Raw genomic sequence first — 20,265 nt, forward strand, 5'->3', positions numbered from 1 at the left:
ATCCTGCCCCTCGGGGCACCTCCAGCCTCTCATTTGGGTTTCTGTCCCTTAGACTCAGTGCTGCCCTACCCCCCCCACCCCCCACCAATCTCACCCCCACCAGACCCAAAGAGCCTCCTGGGAGCTGAGCCAGTTTGCAGCGCTTTTAATGATGGAGTGGACAGTGAGGAGCTGATGCCGCCCGGCTGAGCTCCTGCTCACGGGACAGGAAGCACCATGCGCCCCACGGGGACGGGGGCGGGGGCGGGACCTTTCCTGGGGCTGAAAGCGTAAAACAAGCCTCTCAAGCAGAGGACACAGCCAGTCTTCATCCAAGAATCGAGACTGCTTGGCCCGGCAGCCGTGTCTGCCGAGTGCGGCCAAGAGCAGGTGCAGCTGGCGCTGGATTTCCTCCTGCCCTTGGCACGGGCGTCAGCCTCGCACTGCCCCTGAGACCCCAGGGACCCCTGTCCCCCAGTTCCGCAGTGAGTTGGCACCAGCCCCTGCACAGTTCCAGCCGCTGGGTGCTGCTCCCGTGCCCACCACCTGCGCCCCCGGCCTCAGTGCCCACTTGTGTCCTCCATGGCCTGGTGCCCCTGCAACACCGCCAGAGCCTCTTCCACCTGCAGGACACAGAGGGGCAGCACTTGGCCTCGCTGTCCCTGCTGGGACCCAGGGGCACCTTGGTGCGCCACAGACCAGCCCGCCCGCCTGCCTCGGTCCGTTGGCACCTCGCCACCCGCTACTGAGTCAGCCCGGCCTGCTGTGAACCTCGGGATCCGGACCCTCTCCCACTCCCAGGAATGCCGAGGGGGTCCACACCCAAGCAGTGGGGGCCTGGGGGGTGGGAGTCAAGGAGGTGCCCATGCCCACCTTGGCGTTAAGGGACTCGGGCGACTCCAGCATGAGCAGCAGCTCCGAGTTGTCGATCTCCAGCAGCATGCCCGTGATCTTGCCTGCCAGCTGGGTGTGGAGAGCGGAGATGAGGGGGAAGAGACGCTCACCTGCATGGAACAGCCTGGGATGGCGTCTGTCCCCACCCAGCCTCGGCCCAGGACTGCTCCTGCCCAGCCCACATGGCCTCCCGGAAGCTTCTCCCAGCACCACACAGCCAGATGAGGGGCGTAGCACAGCAAGGAGGGCACTGGCCTTGCACGCAGCGGACCCGGGTTCAATCCCCAGCATCCCTACGATTCCCTGGGCCCCGCGAGGGCAGAGCCAGGACTAACCCCTAAGCATCGCCAGGGGTGGCCGAAAAATTAGATAAGAGGAAAAAAGGCTCAACCCAAGCAGGAGGGCCACAGAGCCCGAGGCTGGAGGCTATTGAAGCCACCCTCACTCCTGCAAGCTGGGTTTCCACTTACACGCTGACCCAAGTGGCAGCTGGACACAACAGACCTAGTGGCCCACCACCGTCAGTGCTTCTAGCCAGCCCCGAGGGGCTAGTGAGAAGAGGGTGCACAGGGGTATCTGGGAGACATTTTCCCATGAGCCCAGTGATGCCTGCCACCTCCATTAAAGCCCACTGAGAATTCTTTGGGCGTAAAGTGGCAGAAACTCGAGTGAGTTGAGCAAACATCCGAGAAGGAGCCCAAGCTTGGGATGAAGCGGCCGGCCCTTAGCAGGGCCTGTTAATAGCATGGGGCAGAGGTGGCGACACACGGTGTCAGTTTGGCGGGGACTGCTCGGGTGCTCCCCTCATCCTCCCGTGGGTTCTGGGAGACCGATGAGAGGCAGAGACCGTTCTTCCCATTCAGGAGGGGCGTGGGAGCCACGATGCCCCCCCCACAGGTCCTTTCCTGGCAGACGCCCGTCTGGGACCAACCTCTGAGCCTGCTCCCAGCCACGGCTGCTTGGGCCCAGGGCCACAGAGCTAGAGGACTCCCGGGCAACACTGGGTCTCCCTCTGTTTTTTGTTTTGTTTTGGGGCTACACCTGGCTCTGCACTCAGGAATCACTCATGACGGTGCTCAGGGGACCATATGGGGTGTTGGGGATGGAACCCAGGTCAGCCCTGTGCAAGGCAAATTCCCTCCCACTGTGCTATTGTCATACACACACACACACACACACACACACACACACACACACACACACACACACACACACACACACCCCGTTCAGTGAGAGAAACAGGCCGGGGGAGTCCGGCAAGGTCACACACACACACACACGGCTGGGGGAGTCCGGCAAGGTCACACACACACGGCCGGGGGAGTCTGGCAAGGGGTCTCTCTCTCTCTCTCTCTCTCTCTCTCTCTCTCTCTCTCTCTCTCTCTCTCTCTCTCTCTCTCTCTCTCTCATACACACACACACACACACCCCGTTCAGTGAGAGAAACAGGCCGAGTGAGTCCAGCAAGGTCCCCAGCAGCTATCCTGTCCTCCCACCTTGCTCTCACTTGGGGCCTTTCCCAGCATCTCGGGCTCCCCTCCCCCGGCCACGCCAGAGCTGGGGAACAGCCACTCACCGATCATCTGCTTCTGCTCGTGTGGCAGTGCCGCGGCCAGCATGGAAGCACTCAGGGGCTCTGTAGCCGGGACGTACACGGGGGACTCCCTCCCGGGCACGCACACGCTGGGCTCCTGAACCTGCAACAGGGCCAGGACACGCTGTTCAGCCACCAGAGGAGCCCAAGACGGCGAACATCTAAGAGACACCTGGGACACGGGCAGCACACGACAAACTCGCCCTCTACTGCCCGAGCCCCCCTGTGAAAGCACAAAGTAAAGTGCTTTTCCCTGGGCCCCTGGCATTTGCTGCTACTCTCGACGGTGGCACAAGGCAGCCACACTGGAACCCTCAGCGGGCTGAGAGCGCTGGCTGGGAGGTGGCAGGGAGGTGCGTCCCTGGCTGGCTGCTAAATGTTCATCACTGCCAGTTTTCTGTTCTGAGTTTTGGCGGGTGTATGTAGGGGGGTTGCTTGTTGCTTGTTTGTTTGGGGCTTTTGGGTTACAGGCCAGTGTGCTGCGATGCTCAGGGGTTACTCCTAGCTCTGCACTCAGGAGTCACTCCTGGTGCTGCTCAGGGGACCATACGGGGTGCTGCGGATCAAACCCGGGTCAGCCACATGCAAGGCAAACACCCTCCCCGATGTACCAGTGATCCGGCCCTGTTCCGTTCTGTTTCATGACAAATCACACCCTTCCCCCGCCCCAGTTCATGTGGGTCGGAACCCAGGCAAGGGAAACGGTCATTAACATGCTGTGACCCGGGCCCTCTTTCCCCCAGTCGGTAAGACCAGGTTCTGGATCGTGCTTGCTCACGAATGACAGCCGACAGCCCAGGAAACAGAAAGGGCACTGGGTGACAGCTGGGCCAGCCTCACCCCGCACACGCCGCCGTGTACCGCAGACGAGTAGCAGTGCGGCCCGAGAGGCCGGTCCGGCAGAGAGCCCGTGTCACAGAGCCTGGGGGTCTGGGTCCCAATGTTGGCTGTGAGGGAGAAGCGGGGAGATCAGGGCGTGGCAGCCCCTGAAAGCCCATGGGCGAGCAAGCCCGGTCCCCAGCACGATGGGCCGGCAGACGGCCACCACGGGCTCGCCTATCCCCACACCAGGCACCTGTTTCAGGGCCGCTGCTGGCTGACGGGCTCCTGCCCTCCCAGGGGGCTGTTCTCAGCTGTATGGGACCTGCTGTTTATTCCTCCTTACTAGCTTCTTTTGGGTTTTGTTTTTTTTCAGTTTTGGTTTTAGTTTTTGGGTCACACCCAGCAAGCACAGGGACTACTCCTGACTCATGCACTCAGGAATTACTCCTGGCCATGCTCGGGGGACCCTATGGGATGCTGGGAATTGAACCCGGGTCAGCCGTATGCAAGGCAAACGCCCTACCCGCTGTGCTATCACTCCAGCCCCAGGAAGAGAGACTTTCACCACTCTTAATACTCCTACCATTTCTTCCTGGACTAGCTTGAAAAAGTCAATATATATATTGTATATAAAAGTCAATATATATATATCTATATATATATATATATTACCGTCACTGTCCTCCCATTGTTCATCAATTTGCTCGAGCAGGCCCAGTAACATCTCCATTGGAGACTTTGTTGTTTTATATATATATTACAAGCGGCCAACATGGCCGACCCGAGTTCGATTCCTCCGCCCCTCTCGGAGAGCCCGGCAAGCTACCGAGAGTATTCGATATGCCAGACACAGTAACAACAAAGTCTCCAATGGAGACGTTACTGGGCCCGCTCAAGCAAATCGACGATCAACGGGAGGGCCTATATATATATGTAGCTTGCCCACAGGGCAGAGTCTGGCAAACTCCCCGTGGCCTACCAAATATGCCAAATACCAGTAACAATGATGGGTCTCATTCTCCTAAAGAGCCCTGAATATAATCTCAGGGCTAGGATGAAAGAGACATTACTGGGGCCTGCTCGAGGCAATCGACGATTAACAGGATGATGAAATGAAATGAAAATATATATATATATATATATATATATATATATTTGCTCGAGCAAATCGACGATCAACGGGAGGGCCTATATATATATATATATATATATATATATTTGCTCGAGCGGGCCCAGTAACGTCTCCATTGGAGACTTTGTTGTTACTGTGTCTGGCATATCGAATACTCTCGGTAGCTTGCCGGGCTCTCCGAGAGGGGCGGAGGAATCGAACTCAGGTCGGGCATGTTGACCGCTTGTAAGGCGAACGCCCTACCCGCTGTGCTATATATATATAGACACCCCACGATGCACAGGGGTTACTCCTGGCTCTACACTCAGGAATTAGTGGTCCTCAGGGGACCATATGGGCATCGAACTCGGGTCAGCCGCGTGCAAGGCAAACACCCTACCCGCTGTGCTATTGCTCCAGCCCTCCTCCTCCTTACTAGTTTGGGGGGGGGGGGCTCAAAACCAGGGCCATTGTGTCAAAAACTGGGCTGATAAGACAGAGCAGCCAGCAAGGCCATCGGTCCCAGGAACAGACGCTGGGAGTCAGGAGCCACCTTCACTGAGATACCCCAGGGACCCCCAAAGACAGTCCTACTCTCCAACGTCAGTGTGGCAGCCACCCCATATCCTGCGGCCCTCCCCCCATCGCCAGGGCCAAGCCCAACCCTCACCTCTCCCTGCGCCCGCTCCCACAGCCCTACCCACGCTTACCCATGCTCTGGGTGGGGGGCACTGGGGGTGACCCCAAAGCAGAGGCCTGTCTGGTGCTGCTGAAGTAGGCCAGGGGACGCTGAGGTGACATGACAGGTGTCCGGGACATTGAGACAGCTGGATGGTAGGCAGCTGGCGGCACCCCCCCCAGTCAAAAGAGAGAGACGGGAAGGGGGTAAGTATAGGGTCTCCTGGGTGCTTTAAGTTTTCCTAGGGAGGGGAACCTAGAACATCTCCAGCAGAAAGGCGGGTGGATTCGCTCAGACCACCCCAGAACTCCATGGTAGGGGCCAGGGGGAACATCTCTACTTCCAAAGCCAGGGGCCAGAGAGATGGCACAGTGGTTAGCGCATTTGCCTCGCACGCATCCACCTCAGGTTTGGTCCTCAGCATCCCATATGGTCCCCCAAGCATCACCAGGAGGGATTCCTGAGTGCAGAGCCAGGAGTAAGCCCTGAGCATCATCGGGTGTGGCCCCAAACCAAAGCCACCTGACACATAGCTTCAAGGGCACGTCCTGGTCCCCTCCCTGTCGTGTGTCCGAGTGAACAGGAGCACACGGCAAGGCAACCCAGGCTTCATTCCCTGTTCCTCAGGCCATCAATTGAGGGTCTGGAGCAAAGTGAAACCCGGCCCTGTGCCAGCCAATCCCACCAGATCACTCAGGCTCCAAGGGGACCATGCTTGCCCGTGACCCCAGGGGAGGTTGGGGGAGCAAACCTGCACCCAAAGTCTGTAATTTTGGGGTTCTGTTTGTTTTGGACTTGGGGGTCGCACCTGGTGGTGCTCAGGAACTGCTCCCAGCCCAGGGGACCAGATGATTCTGGAGCTCAAAACCCGGTTTCCCACGTGCCACACGTGTGCTCTAACCCCTGAGCTAGCTCTGAGGCCACCAGGACGAGAGCACAGCATGGAGGGAAAGTGCCTTGCAAGTGACTGACCCAAGCTCAATCCCCGGCATGGTGTGGCATCCCCCAATTCCACCAGGAGTGATCCTGGAGCAGGAATAAGCCCTGAGCACTGGCCAGGACTGGCCCCGAGGCAGAAATAAAACCAAATGTGCTACCCCTGGCCCAAAACCTGTGCTCTGAACAAGAACATCACACACACACACACACACACACACACACACACACACACACACACGGGGGACCCACACCGGGAAATTGAGAGAGTCCAGGGGAGTGTCACTCACATGAGGCTCTTGCAGGTTGGTCTGTCCAGCACCTGGGGGCAGGCTGCATGGACGCCACAGGGCCGTAGTAGGCAGCCTGGGCTGAGGGCTGGGGGAGAGGAGAGCCTGGAGTGAGGCGGGGTGGGGACCCCTTAGCCCAGGGACGCCCGACCCTCCTGGAAACGGGGTGGGGACACTCTCAAAGCTCCCTCCCTCAGGGCCACGCCCTGCCCGGCCATACACAGGTGCTGGTGTGACAGCCTCAGGTCATCTTCCTTCTTCCTCCAGCCCCCCTGGGTACTGCCCCAAGCTTTGCCACTCAGCACAGGAGCATTTAGGAGTCAAGTGAGTAGGTGCCCCTCGAGTGACCATCTCCACGGAGTGGGCAGTCACTGCTCCTGGCCAGAGTTCTGGGCGTCCCCGGAGGCCACGTTCCCCACACTTGTCTGGTGATGAGTCTCAGGATGTGGGACAAGCGTGTCGTCCAGCCTCAGGCGTGCGGTTGCTGCCTGACAGCCACCCGGGAGCCCCCGTTTCCGGATGGGGCAGGGAACGGCCAGCTGGGAAGTTTCCTCTCTCCCGCGTCTCCCCAGAGGTCACCAAAGGGGGTCACCTGGGGCACGGCGGGCAGGAAGTAGTTGACGGGCTGCTGGAAGGAGCCCAGGAGGGGCCCCCCCAGGGCCCGCATGGTGGACAGGCGATGCATGTACTGGTTGGTCAAGATGGCCTTGCGCTCCTCTTTGCGCTGGGCCAGCGCCACATAGAGCGGCTTGGTGCCCACAATGCGCCCGTTCATCTCTGTCACGGCCTTCGTTGCCTCTTCTGGAGAGGAAAAACACACAAAGCCAAACCCCTTGCTGTGGCTACCCTCTGTCATCACCTAAAAGCAAGACAAGACAAGGGCTGCTGGGGTGGGGGCAGGCCCTGGGGCCCCGAGCCCCGCCAACTCCCCCTGGCCCGGCCCCCCCACACACACACCGGGCCACCCGGAGAACTCTCCATTTAGGGGGGTCCCGTCACCCCCACATTTACTGAGGCCCACTGCGTGCCAGACACTCGGCCTGCCTTTTCCCTTCAGCTGAGGCCCAGTCATCTGAGGCAGATGAGGTTGGTGAGGGGAGGGCGCCAACCCCCGTAAGACAGGGCTGCTTGCTGTCTAACAGCGGGGCAGCCTTCTCCTTCCTCAGAGACTTTCCCACACTGTAAAATCTTATCACGCCGAAGGTTGTGTGTTCACGGGCTCACTGGATGGCCCTTTCTCACCACCTGCGTTCAGTGCTCTTGAGCCCTGTGTGTGGCCTGGATCAGGACGGCTGTTCTTTCTCTCAAGCTTGAGCCCCTCTCGCTCTGACTCCCCTCTCTGAGCTTATAGTCTTAGTTTATATAGCAATCACGTAAGGCGGTGACATAAAGGTGGGTTGAATATTGACAAATCAACAATGAGAGGTAAAACCACTCCTCCAGGAGATTAACTCAAGGATAAAATCTCACCTAAAGAGATTACTCCAGATTACTAGGAGATCTGCTCAAGGGTGGGATCCTAACAAGGGTGTGTTCTTTCCCCAGCTAGTAATCTACTTAAATAGTTTTAGTAAATCTACTTCTAATATTCCTAGCAATGTCATTCTGTGTGAGCACAGTAAGAGATATAAACATCTCATTATACATTCCGCAGTCCTCAGGCCAGGTTAGTCTTCCTAGCCCTAACAGGGTCCAAGTCTCGTCGTTACTTACTTTGGATCATGACAGCATTTGTCCATGATCATGCCTTCAACTTATAGTTGAGTATCGTGGTGCTTTGGCCTGGCCCATTTTGATGCCAGGGTAGCTCAAAGCTTGCCCTGGGTCCATTCAGTCCATCGTCGGGACCCTGGTTTTGGGGTGCTAGGAACTAAGGGCGACTGAGTCAAGAAAGCAGATGCCCAGGAGTAAATATTATTTGGAGTCAATCAACTCCCAAGTTACAAAGCATAATATTAACTGTCTTCCTGTGTCCACACAGAAAGGACATTGCTTACAAGTTCAGTGTCCTTAGATGGGTGTGACCTGATAAACCTAAGCTACCTGGAGAAGGACAAAACAGTGTTATCCTACACCACACCACCTTGCAAAGCAGCTGAAACCATGACCCAACGGCCCTTCACCACAGGGAACAAGTCAGTCAGGTGCTTCTCAAGAGTTTCCGAAGACCAAAGCCAAGGCTCTTCAGTGAGGGCAACCATCTCAAACACGTCAACTGAGGTCACCGTGATGAAAACCTTCCCGAGCCCACTCAGACGCCCCCAGTTATGGACATTGCATAAGAGAATGTTCTGAAAAGTTATGTTTCGGGGAGGGACTGGAGTGATCATATAGCAGGTAGCGTGTCTGCCTTGCACACGGCCCACCCAGGTTCTATCCCCAAAACCCCATTTGGTCCCCTGGGCCCCACCAGGAGTGATCCCTGAGTGCAAAGCAGGAGTAAGCCCTGAGCACCACTGGGTATGTTCGCCAGACAAAAAGAAAACAAACAGGTTGGAGCGATAGCACAGCAGGTAGGGCATTTGCTTAACACATGGCCAATTCAGGTTCGATTCCCAGCATCCCATATGGTCCCCCGAGCACTGCCAGGAGTAATTTCTGGGTGCAGAGCCAGGAGTAACCCCTGTGCACTGCCAGGTGTAACCCAAAAAGCGAAAAAAAAAAAATTCCTCGGAAGTCTTATAAAATAAAAGCCCTAGGGGCTGGAGCGATAGCACAGCGGGGAGGGTGTTTGCCTTGCATATGGCTGACCCAGGTTCAATTCCCAGCATCCCATAGGGTCCCCCGAGCACTGCCAGGAGTAATTCCTGAGTGCATGAGCCAGGAGTAACCCCTGTGCATCGCTGTCACTGTCCTCCCGTTGTTCATCGATTTGCTCATGACATATTCGATATGCCAAACACAGTAACAATTGTCACAATGGAGATATTACTGGGCCCACTCGAACAAACCCAAAAAGCAAAATAAAATTAAATTAAATTTTAAAAAAAGCCCTAGTCTCCTGGGGGGCATGGGGAAGTGGGGAGAAAGTGGAAGGTGAGCTGTCCAGGGCAGCCCCAAGGACAGGCTGAAGGTCAGCCAGGCTCTGAGGACTCTCAGTCCACAAGGACCGAGCTGAGTCCTTTAGGGAGCGGGGAGGAGGCAGCTGCTCACCCTTTTAGATGAAAATAACAGTTTGGGGGCAGGGATGCATCTCAAGTTGTGAAGCACTTGGCTTGCATGTGGGAGGCACTGTATTTGACCCCCCCACCCCCCAGCATCATATGCTGTCCCCTGGCTGTTTAAAAACAAAATGTAACCTTTATGTTGGAATAACTTAAGGGTTCTAGAAAAACTGCAAACAAGCGCAGCCCCCAGCCCCAGGGCTAAGTGAAACTGTCGGAACCGGAAGCTGGGTTGATTCCACCCTGGTTGTGTTTATCAACCCCAACTTCACTTGACTCATTCCTCCCCGACCCAGTCACATCGCATTTAGGGTCCGTGAGATTTTTTAGGGGTTGGGGTGGGGTGAAGACAATGGCCTGGCTCACACACTCCATCAGAACCAGAGCTGAAATACTCCGCCTGTCGGTTCCAAGGGTGCATGCTCCACACCGCAACTTCCTCACCACGCTTCAGGGCGTCCCACCCTGTGGGTCCCAGCAGGGAGGTCTGGGGACGGAGGCCCGGAAAGAGTGGCCTCCTTCACTCCACATCAATATTTCCTTCTGTGTTGAATACGGTGAATGAAAAAATATATATATCAGAGCAACTACATCACTAATCATCAGGGAGATGCAAATCAAAACAACTATGCGATACCATTTTACACCACAGAAACTGGCACACATCGAAAAGAATAAGAACGACCAGTGCTGACATGGATGCAGGGAAAAAGGGACTCTCATTCATTTTTGGTAGAAATGCGGACTGGTCCAGCCTTTTTGGAAAACAATATGGAAATTCCTCAAAAAACTAGAAATTGCACTTTCATATGACCCAGCAATACCATTTCTGGGAACATATCCTGGGGGTGCAAAAAAGCACAGTAGAAATGACATCTGCACCTGTATGTTCATTGCCAACACTGTTCACAATGGCCAGAATCTGGAAACAACCCGAACAAATAACTGTTAAAGAAACTATGGTACATCTACACAATGGAATACTATGCAGCTGTTAGGAAAGATGAAGTCATGAAATTTTCTTATAAGTGGATGGCCATGGAGAATATCATGCTAAGTGAAATGAGTCAGAAATGGACAGACATAGAAGGACTGCACTCATTTGTGTAATATAAAATATCATAATATGAGACTAATACCCAAGGACAGTAGAGACAAGGGCCAGGAGGATCGCTCCGCAGTTTGGAAGCCTGCCTCATGCTGGGGGAGAAGGCAGTTGGGATAGAGAAGGGATCACTAAGTCAACAATGGCTGGTTTATGTGGGGAGGTTTTGGGTCAGCCTTTTCAGCATTCGGGAGCACCCCAGAGGTAGACAATGGGGGCCTCACACCTCACTGCTGGGCAAATCAAGAATTCTGCCTCAGAAATACTTCCAGGCTTAATAAGTAAAATATCAGAAATCCAAAATCATGAGCCATCATCATTTGATTCTTGTAACCAGCTATAGAAACAAATTATTTCACTATGTCTTTTCAACAATGGGCTGGAGCGATAGCACAGTGGGTAAGGTGTTTGCCTTGCATGCAGCCAACATGGCCGGCCCGAGTTCGATTCCTCCACCCCTCTCGGAGAGCCCGGCAAGCTACTGAGAGTATCTCGCCCGCACGGCAAAGCCTGGCAAGCTACCCGTGACATATTCGATATGCCAAACACACACATAACAACAAAGTCTCACAACAGAGACGTTACTGGACCTGCTCAAGAAAATCGATGAACAACGGGAGGACAGTCTTTCCAACAGGTCTGATTTGGGGGTGTAAACTCAACATAATAATGGTGCATCTTTTGTCGAAACAATGAATCTAATGAAAGTTGATAGAGTGTTAACTAGAATTCATCTGCCTCACAGGCACTGGGAGGGATGGGAGGAGGGTATATTGGGGTTCTTCTTGGTGAAAAATAAGTACTGGTGAAGGGAAATGTGTTTGGTGATTGCATGACTGAGACTTAAACCTGAAAGCTTTGTAACTTTCCCCACAGTGTTTCAATAAATAAATAAATAAATAAAATTTTCAAAAAAGAATTCTGCCTCAACAAAACATAATGCCCAAGAGTAGAGAGAGAGGACTGGAGAAATTGCCTGCCATGGAGGCAGGGGGAGGACTGGGATGGGGTGGAGCGGGGACAGATACTGGGGACACTGGTGGTAGAGAGAGTGCACTGGTGGAGGGATGGGTGTTCGAACATGAAAGCTTTGTAACTGTATCCCACGGTGATTCAATAGAAAAAAAGAAAAAGAAATAAAAATAAAAGTAATGCGGAGTTCGTGCCCAATTCAGTCAGCTTAATCAATGGTTGAATAAATAGCAGTACTCTTACATTCAAAAATAATAATAAGAAGAAGTCTGCCTCAGGAAGGCAGTTTCTATTTCAGGATCCACAGAAGCTCATCTCATCTAGGGCGGTGAGATCCAGAGCTCGGTGGGTCCTGAGCCCCTCTTGAGCACAGCAGACCACCATGTCTATGTTTCCTGGGAACGAGCCCGCCGCTGGCTAGAAGGTTCCATCAGACTTACCTATGCTTGGTCTAGATCCCCAACAGCGCACTGCTAGCCTCCAGAGGTCCCCGAATGACGTTCAGAATCGCCTTCAACACCCAATCGAGAAAGTCTAAGCTCAGGGTTTCTTACACCTTTTCCATTTTCATCTCCTATTCACCTGGGAAATGCAGCTTGGGGAACCCCATTCAGAAGCACCTCGGATTCACGATGTGGTTGACTTCCGATTAATTTTTGATCAGGCCCTCAGAAATGTTTTACGGGTCAAAGGGACAGGACAATGGGAATGGGAAGGGCGCTTGCCTTGCACACAGCCAACCTGGGCTTGATTCCTGGCATCCCATATGGTCCCCCAAGCACCATCAAGAGTAATTCCTGAGTGCAGAGCATTGCCAGGTATGGCCCCCAAACCAAAAACATAAATAAATAAAATAGAAATGTTTACCGTTGTTCAATTTCTCACAACCCTCTGCCTCTCATCACACAGCACCATGTGCTTAAGAATCCAGGGACTAAACCACTCCCTGAGATCACAGGTGGGGCCAGAGATTGTGGTCACTTACATGCAACTCTGGCATCTGAGACCCCGGTTCAAACCCCTAAGCACCATGCTAGGGGTCACTCCTGAGCACAAAGCCAGGAGCAGTGCCTAAGTGCAACTGAGTATGGCCAAAAAAAGAAAAAAAATATTACAGATGCAGACCCCATCCAGCAACTGCACTGATCTCTCTGGAAAGTTCCTCAGGACCCATCAGCAGTTCCCTGCCTCCTCACAGCCAAGTCAAACATACTACCACTTCTTACAGGAAGCCCTCCTTCCTGTTCCCCAACGCTCCACATTCAATGCTCACCCTCATCTACAGATGCTTTCTAATATGTGTGAGTGAGTGATGAATTGATCTGGCCACTAGATTCTAAGTTTCTTGAGGGAAGGACAACAGTGAACCTGCTACTGCTTCCTCAAGGCCTGCTAAGACAACAGGTTTGCAAGTGGAATAAACGAACACCAGATTGCCTAAAACTATATGGGGGGGGGGGAGCAGAGAGATAATGCATGAGGGAGGACGCTTGACCCGCATGCATCCAACCCTGGTTTGATCCCTGGAGCCTCATATGGTCCCCTGAGCACAGAGCCAGGAGTAACCCCTGAGCACGGCTGGGTGTGCCCCACCCCAAATCTGGGGAGCTTCTAACACTAAAATGAGCAGGTTCTGCTCTCAGAGCGGGACATGCGAGTGTCTGACTGAGGAGCCTGCGTTTAAGAAGCCCCTTGGAGCTCTATCAGGCGCAGCCAGGTGGAGGAAGACACCTCCCGGCGAAGCCAGAGGCATCAGCTGAGACAAAGCGCAGACTGGGACCCCTGCTCTGGTCCCAGCCCTAGCTACAGACGCACCGCGCCAGGGCCTGGGCACAGACAACGTGCTCCAGAAGCCAGAGAGATGGAGAGAGAATGAGGCAGCCCAACCCAACATTCAGCTGAACCAGAAACCAGGGCCCAGAAGGGGGTGGCGCCAGGGGTCCCACAGCAAACGCAAAATGCTAAGTCTGGAGCCAGAGCGGTCATATAGCAGGGAAGGTCCTCGCCTTGCATGCCGCTGCCAACCTGGGTTCGATTCCTGGCACCCCAGAGGGTCTCCCAAATCCCGCCAGGAGTGATCCCTATGCACAGAGCCGGGAGTAATGCCTGAATACCGCCAGATGTGACCCCCTCAAACCAAACCACCATCACAACAAAATGGAAAATCTAGGAGCCGCATTTCTGGCACACAGTGGGCACTTCGTAAATGTATGTGAGATGGACCCAGGGTCCCACCTGCACCCCGCAGTGCCTCTATGTGACGGGAACCAGATCCTGCCTCGCCCCTCTGCCCAGACAAGGCTGCAAGTGGGCCAGGAGCAAGGGGCAGAGCCCACCCACTCCAGAGGGAGCAGTTCAGCCCCAATTCCTTGGAAACCCTGGGGTGAGGGGGTGGAGCCTGGGAGGTGGGGGCTGATCAGGGGAGGTTACCCACAGGGGCCCCAGCCCTCACCTTTGCACTGGTGATCACCCCGTAGGGGGAGAATTCTTTCCTGAGTCTCTCATCATCAATGGAGTCGTTCAGGTTCTTCACGTAGAGGTTCACCCCCTGCAAGGGAAGGGTTTGTGATGGTGGGGCAGCATGGACCATGGGGGCAGGGAGCAGGGGGTGGGGGGGGGACATCGGAAGTCCTGCTCACCCACTATTCTGCTCCCAATCCCCACTGCTCTGATGGTCCCATATGCCCAGAAGCTACTGGTCTCCACGCCCCCGCCTCCCGCACATCCCAGAAGCTGCGTTCGGGGCAGGACTGCGGAGATGGGTAGGCTCAGCATTTCTGCTCACTGGTCCCTCTCCCCAAAAGCCACTGCCCCTCACCTGGTAATGGCTCAGACGGTCCTGCTTCATCTGCTCGAACTTTCGCTTGAGCTCACTCTGCCGCTCAGCCCGCTTCTGGGCCCGGCCCACGTACAGCAGCCGTCCGCTCACCTCCTTCCCGTTCATGTCCGTCACCGCCTGCACAGCCAAGGGGGCACATAGCTCTCAGCCCGGTGCTCGCGGCAAGGCCCGCGGGCCTGGTTAGCCAAGAGGCTGCGGGCCGGAGCCAAAGGTCAGCAGGGAGGGCACTGGCCTTCCACACAGCCAACTCAGGTTTGATCCTCGGCATCCCATAGGGTCCCCTGAGCACTCACCGCCAGGAGTGATTCCTGAGTGCAGAGCCAGGAGTGTCCCATCCATCCCTGTCATTTTGCTTTTTGGGTCACACCCAGCGATGCTCAGGGGTCATTCCTGGCTCTGCACTCAGGAATCACTCCTGGCGGTGCAAGGCAAACGCCCTACCCACTGTGCTATTGCTCTGGCCCAGGGAACCCATTTTTAAAATACACGGCCCAAGATGCCAGAGTAAACTGTAGCTTGAAAAGCTGGACTTCAGTTCTGCTTTCAAAAGTGAAGTTAAGGGGCTAGAGAGATAGTCCAGTGAGCCAGGTGCTTGCTTTGCACTCAGCCAAGCCAAGTTCAATCCCTGAATCCCATATGGTCTCCTGAGCCCTGCCCAGAGTGAGCCCAGAGCCAGGAACAAGCCCTAAACACAGCTGGGCGTGATCCAAAATTTTTTTTTAAAAAACAAGAAAAAGGAATACAACACCCCAAAATTTAAAAGTGCAGTTGAAATGTGTCCAGTTGGCCACATTTAGCATCTAGAGCATTTGAACAAAGCCGTGAGCGTAAATCATTCTTCCCAAATGGTACCCTTGGCCCAGAGGAGAGGCTTGGACCAGGAGCACCTGTTTTGCAAGTGTCTGGTTGTAAATTCACATCCCAGGGGCCACACACACAGAGCCTAGGCCCTGGTGCCACTGACCATACCCAGCTGCTCCCAACCTGCTGTGTGCGAACCCAACTGTGGGCAGACAGCTCAGCCTAAACAGATTGGGGACATGGCAGCAGAAGGGGGTTCTTTGGTGAGCTCCAGGGGTGACTGTGCCAGAGACCCCCGCCAGCCTCTCCCGGTGAGCACATTTGCACGTCCCAAGAAACGCAACCTCAGGGGTCATTGCCGGAGACCCCTGGGGTTCACGATGCAGCTGATTCTGAAGTCTGTTTTGGTTGTTGCATGCTCTGAATCCTTTTCTCTTTTTTTGGGTCCCACTGGCAATGCTCAGGGGTTACTCCTGGCTCTGCACTCAGGAATTACTCTTTGCGGTGCTCAGGGAACCCTAGGAGATGCTGGGAATCAAACCCGGGTTGGCCGCATACAAGGTAAATGCTCTATCTGTTGTGCTATCGCTCCAGCCCCATGCTCTGAAACTTTCTGCATGGCCAACATTTTCACGACTGCCACATTCAGCTCTCTGACCACCCCTCCCCCTGGGGTCAACACCCCCAGGTCAGGCAGCTGGGGATTAGGTGATGGAGGTATGAGCTCCGGGCCTGAGTGACTGCCCCTGGTCACACTGGTGCAGAAATGAAAGCTTGGAGCTCACATTTCTCAGCCCCGTTAGTCCGGGAGGGCAACGCCAGCTTCTGATGGCCCCTAAATCCGGGTGGGGAGGGGTGTGTGCTCTAACATTTTCAAAAGTCAGTACCCCCCAAAGGGCAGCATCAAAGACACCAGTGTTTACATGAGTGCACGCTGGAGTGACAAACTGAAAAAAAAATCCGTTGTTAAAATTAGGGGCCAGAACAGTAGTATAGCAGGTAGCATTTTTGCCTTGCCCATGGCTGAAGCAGGTTCCATCCCTGGCATCTCATATGATTCCCAAACTCCACCAAGAGTAATTCCTGAGTGCAGAGCCAGGAGTCACCCCTGAACATCGCCAGGTATGGCCCCCAAAACCCAAAAATAAAAATTAAGAAATAAATTAAATTGCATTGTTTGGGGCAAGGAATTGAGCACATCCTTAGCCAAGTCAGAAGTCCAGATTCAATCCCCAGCACCCAATAGTTCCACCCACCACCCACCCAAGCACCTCCGAGAGCAATCCCTGAGCTTTGAGTTGGAAGCACCCACTGAGCAATACCAGGTGTGAACCAAAATCCAAAAAAGTAATTTTTTTTGAAGAAAAGAAAAAGGTACTGTTTGCAGGGGGAGGGGTGAGGCGGCAAGGAGTTGTCTCTGAGGAGGGATGGAGTGTAGGCTTTGCTTGTTGGAGAGACCTAGATTTAATCCTTCGCACTGCATAGTCCCCTGACCACTGCCAGGAGTCCTCCAACCACCGAGCCAGGAATAGCCACCAAGGACTGCTGGGGATGACCCAAAACACCCAAAAGAATAGAAGTGTGGACATGGACCTGTATCCCAGTCATATGTCTATTGGTCAACACTGAGACACAGTGAATGGAGAGGTGACACAGTGGGGAGGCGTTGACCTTGCGTGCGGCAGACCCAGGTTCAATCCTGGGCACCCACAGGAGTGATCCCTGAATGCAGATCCATGAATAAGCCCTGAGCACTGCTGAGTGTAGCCCAAAAACCAAAAAGGGAGAGGGAGAGAATGAGGGAGGGAAAAAGAGAGAGAGAGAATAGAAGTGTTTTTGTTTCATTTGGGGGCCAGCCCTGGTGGTACTCAAGGGTTACTCCTGGCTCTGCACTCAGGAGTCACTCCTGGCGGTGCACAGGGGACCATATGGGAAGCCAGGGATCAAGCCCTGACAGGCTGTGCCTGCAAGGCTAGTGCTCTACCCACTGTGCAATCTTTCTGGCCCTAAGTGAAGTGTGTTTGAGGAAGCAGCCTTTGCAGTAGCCCAAGCAAAGAATAACTTGGCTCTTGGGCTCCATCGCCCTCCTACGTGACCAGAGTCGGGAACCAGTCTCTGCCCTCACCACAGCAGCTGGAGCACCCTGCTCCTGAAATCCCTCCTTCCCAGCCCCGGGCTGGCACCTCCTCCAGGCAAGAGGGCATGGGGAGGGGCTGGAGCAATAGCACTGCAGGTAGGGCATTTGCCTTCCATGCGGCCAACCTGGGTTCGATTCCCAGCATCCCATATGGTCCCCTGAGCACCACAGAAGTAATTCCTGAGTGCATGAGCCAGGAGTAACCCCTGCGCATCCCTGGATGTGACCCAAAAAGAAAAAAAAAAGAAGAGGGCATAGGGAGCCGCCTACCTTTTGAGCCTCCTCGTGCTTCTCGAAGTTGACAAAGCCAAAGCGCCGGGAGTGGCCACTGCTGTCCCTCATCACCTTCACACTCAGCGTCTTCCCTGGGAAGAACCTCCGGGTCAAAGGGCAGTTCGTGAGCACCCGGAGGGCCCCTCCTCTCCCACCCTGGGCCCGCAGCAGCTAAGTCGGCCGCCTCCTGGAGAGCACGCCCACCAAACGCAGAGAAGAGTTCCTGCAGGCCCTGCTCGTCCACGTCCGGGTGGAGGTTCTTCACGTAGATGTTGGTGAACTCCAGGGCCTGGGTGCCCATCTCCGCTTCCCGCTCCCGCCGGGACTTGAACTGGCCCACAAAGCTGTGGATGTGCCGAAGGGTAAGGCCTCTGCTGGTCCACTGCCACCAGCCCGCACCCAGGCCCAGTTCCCCAAGACCCCCTCCCCGGGGCCACCTGCCTCCGTCCTCCAACAGAAGGGGCAGAGGGCACTCTGCAGATGGAGTCCAGCCCCACTGCCCACTCAGTCTGTTCCAACACAGAGATCCTCAGGGCGAGAGATGGCACCCAGGCAGAAAGGCCTAGCTCCGCCCCAGGCACTGTGTGGCCCCTCCAAGCACCTCCAGGAGAGACCCCTGAGCACAGAGCTGGGAGGAGCCCCTGAGTATAGCGGGACGTGGGCCAAAAGCCTCCAAATAAATAGGATGAGAGTTTCTGGTGACAGGTTCCTTGCAGGATTCCCAGCAAAGCCAGGCAGCAGAGGGCCCAGGAGACAAAGGCATGAACTCAGAGGGGAGAGAGAGGGGTCACACAGGCCCAGGCTGGAGTCCTTGCTCAGCAGCTACCGAGTTGTGTGGCCCCAAGCCAGTTACTTTACCTCTCTGTGCTTTCTTGCAAAAGTGGAGATAAACTCACATGACAGAAGTTGCTTATTAATGCAACACATGCTAGGTGCACTGGGGACAGACAAGGCACAGCTCACCAGTGCGGTGATGGATTGAAATCACTAAACACGGATTCACTTAAAAGTTGTGATTCTGGGGCTGGAGCGATAGTACAGTGGGTAGGGCATTTCCCTTGCATGCAGCCAACCAGGGTTTGATTCCCAGCATCCCATATGGTCCCCTGAGCACTGCCAGGAGTTAATTCCTGAGTTCAGAGCCAGGAGTAACCCCTGAGCATCACTGGGTGTGACCCAAAAAGCAAAAAAAAAAAAAAAGTTGTGATTCTGGGTCTTGTACATGGCTGACGTGGTTCCATCCCCGACATCACATATGGTCCTCTGAGCACTGCCAGGAGTGATTAGGAGTGATTCCTGAGTGCACAGCCGGAAGTAAGCCCTGAGCATCACAAGGCATGGCCCAAAAACAAAAGAGAAGGAAAGAAAAAGAAAATGAAAGGAAAAAAGGAAAAGAAAAGAGACCATCAATCAGCTAATCAGTGGATGAATAAATAGCAGTACTCCAAAAAAAAAAGAGAGACCAAAAAAAGCATATAAAAAGGAAGGAAGGAAGGAAGGAAGGAAGGAAGGAAGGAAGGAGGAAGGAAGGAAGAAGGAAGGAAGGAAGAAGGAAGGAAGGAAGAAGGAAGGAAGGAACAAAGAAACAAAGAAAAAAAGAAAGGGGCCAGAGTGATAGTACGGTCTTTTCTCTTGCAAGAGGCAGACCCAGGTTTGATCCCCAGAATCCCAGCATCTCATATGGTCCCCCGAGCATGATCAGGAGTAATTTCTGAGTGTAGAGCCAGGAGTACCCCTGAGCATTGCTGGGTGTGACCCAAAAAGGGGGAAAAAAAGCGGGGACTGGAGCAATAGCACAGTGGATAGGGCATTTGCCTTGCATGCAGATGACCTTGGTTCAATTCCCAGCATCCCATATGCTCCCCCAAGTACCACCAAGAGTAATTCCTGAGTCCAGAGCCAGGAGTAACCCCTTACACTTTGCATCCCTGGGTCTGACCCTAAAAGCAAAAAAAAAAAAAAAAGCCACAGGGCCAGGGAGATGCCTCAAAGGGCTGCAGCTCCAGCTCGGCACGTGGGCGCCCTGGGTTTGCTTCCCAGCACGAAGCTTCCTCTGAGAAGCCGGAACAAACGGCCTCTCAGCAGTGCATCCCCAACTCACAGCTGCTCCCTCCCAGCACGGCAGGGGCCGGCCAGTAGAGGGGCAGAATCAGGAGCCCCAGAAACTGATTCTCACCATCAGCTTCTTGCTTCTCCCCTCTCTGCAGTGGGGATAGGGCCAACCCCGGGCTGGGAGCTGGCACACCTGCAAGGCCAGGGACAGGCCTGTTCTTGCCTTTGAACAGCAGAAGAAAGGGGTTTCGAGAACAAAGCTCAAGGGCAGAACAAGTGGCAGGACAGTGGGGAGGGTGCCTGCCTTGCGCGCAGACGGCTGGGGTTTGATCCCTAGCACCACATATGGTCTCCCGAGTCCTGCCAGGCGTGATCCCTGAGCATAGAGCTAGGAGTGAGCCCTGAGCAAGTCAGGTGTGGCTCACCCTCCCCAAATTTTTTATTTATTCATTATTATTATTATTAATTTGCTTTTTGGGTCACACCTGGCGATGCACGGGGGTTACTCAGGAATTACTCTTGGCAGTACTCAGGGAGACCATAGGGATGCTGGAAATCGAACCCAGGTTGGTTGCATGCAAGAAAAAAGCCCTATCCACTGTGCTATCACTCCAGCC

General features: G+C 54.5%; 1 protein-coding gene across 1 annotated transcript in view; it reads right to left on the bottom strand.

Moving 5' to 3' along the window:
• Positions 1-521: 521 nt before the first annotated feature.
• The window catches only part of PABPC1L (poly(A) binding protein cytoplasmic 1 like), a 28,981-nt gene continuing 9,237 nt past the window's right edge, over positions 522-20,265 (bottom strand). The window contains exons 4-13 of the mRNA XM_056121516.1: positions 17,801-17,940; positions 17,594-17,688; positions 14,365-14,502; positions 13,999-14,094; positions 6,898-7,164; positions 6,306-6,393; positions 3,308-3,414; positions 2,450-2,570; positions 853-983; positions 522-602 (exon numbers count right to left, since the gene is read on the bottom strand). Of these exons, the coding sequence (XP_055977491.1) occupies positions 540-602; positions 853-983; positions 2,450-2,570; positions 3,308-3,414; positions 6,306-6,393; positions 6,898-7,164; positions 13,999-14,094; positions 14,365-14,502; positions 17,594-17,688; positions 17,801-17,940 (1,246 nt within the window). The 3' untranslated portion in view covers positions 522-539. The remainder of the gene's footprint in view (positions 603-852; positions 984-2,449; positions 2,571-3,307; positions 3,415-6,305; positions 6,394-6,897; positions 7,165-13,998; positions 14,095-14,364; positions 14,503-17,593; positions 17,689-17,800; positions 17,941-20,265) is intronic.

This window comes from Sorex fumeus, unplaced genomic scaffold, assembly GCF_029834395.1.
Source record: "Sorex fumeus unplaced genomic scaffold, SorFum_2.1 ptg000044l, whole genome shotgun sequence".
Classification (NCBI taxonomy): Eukaryota; Metazoa; Chordata; class Mammalia; order Eulipotyphla; family Soricidae; genus Sorex; species Sorex fumeus.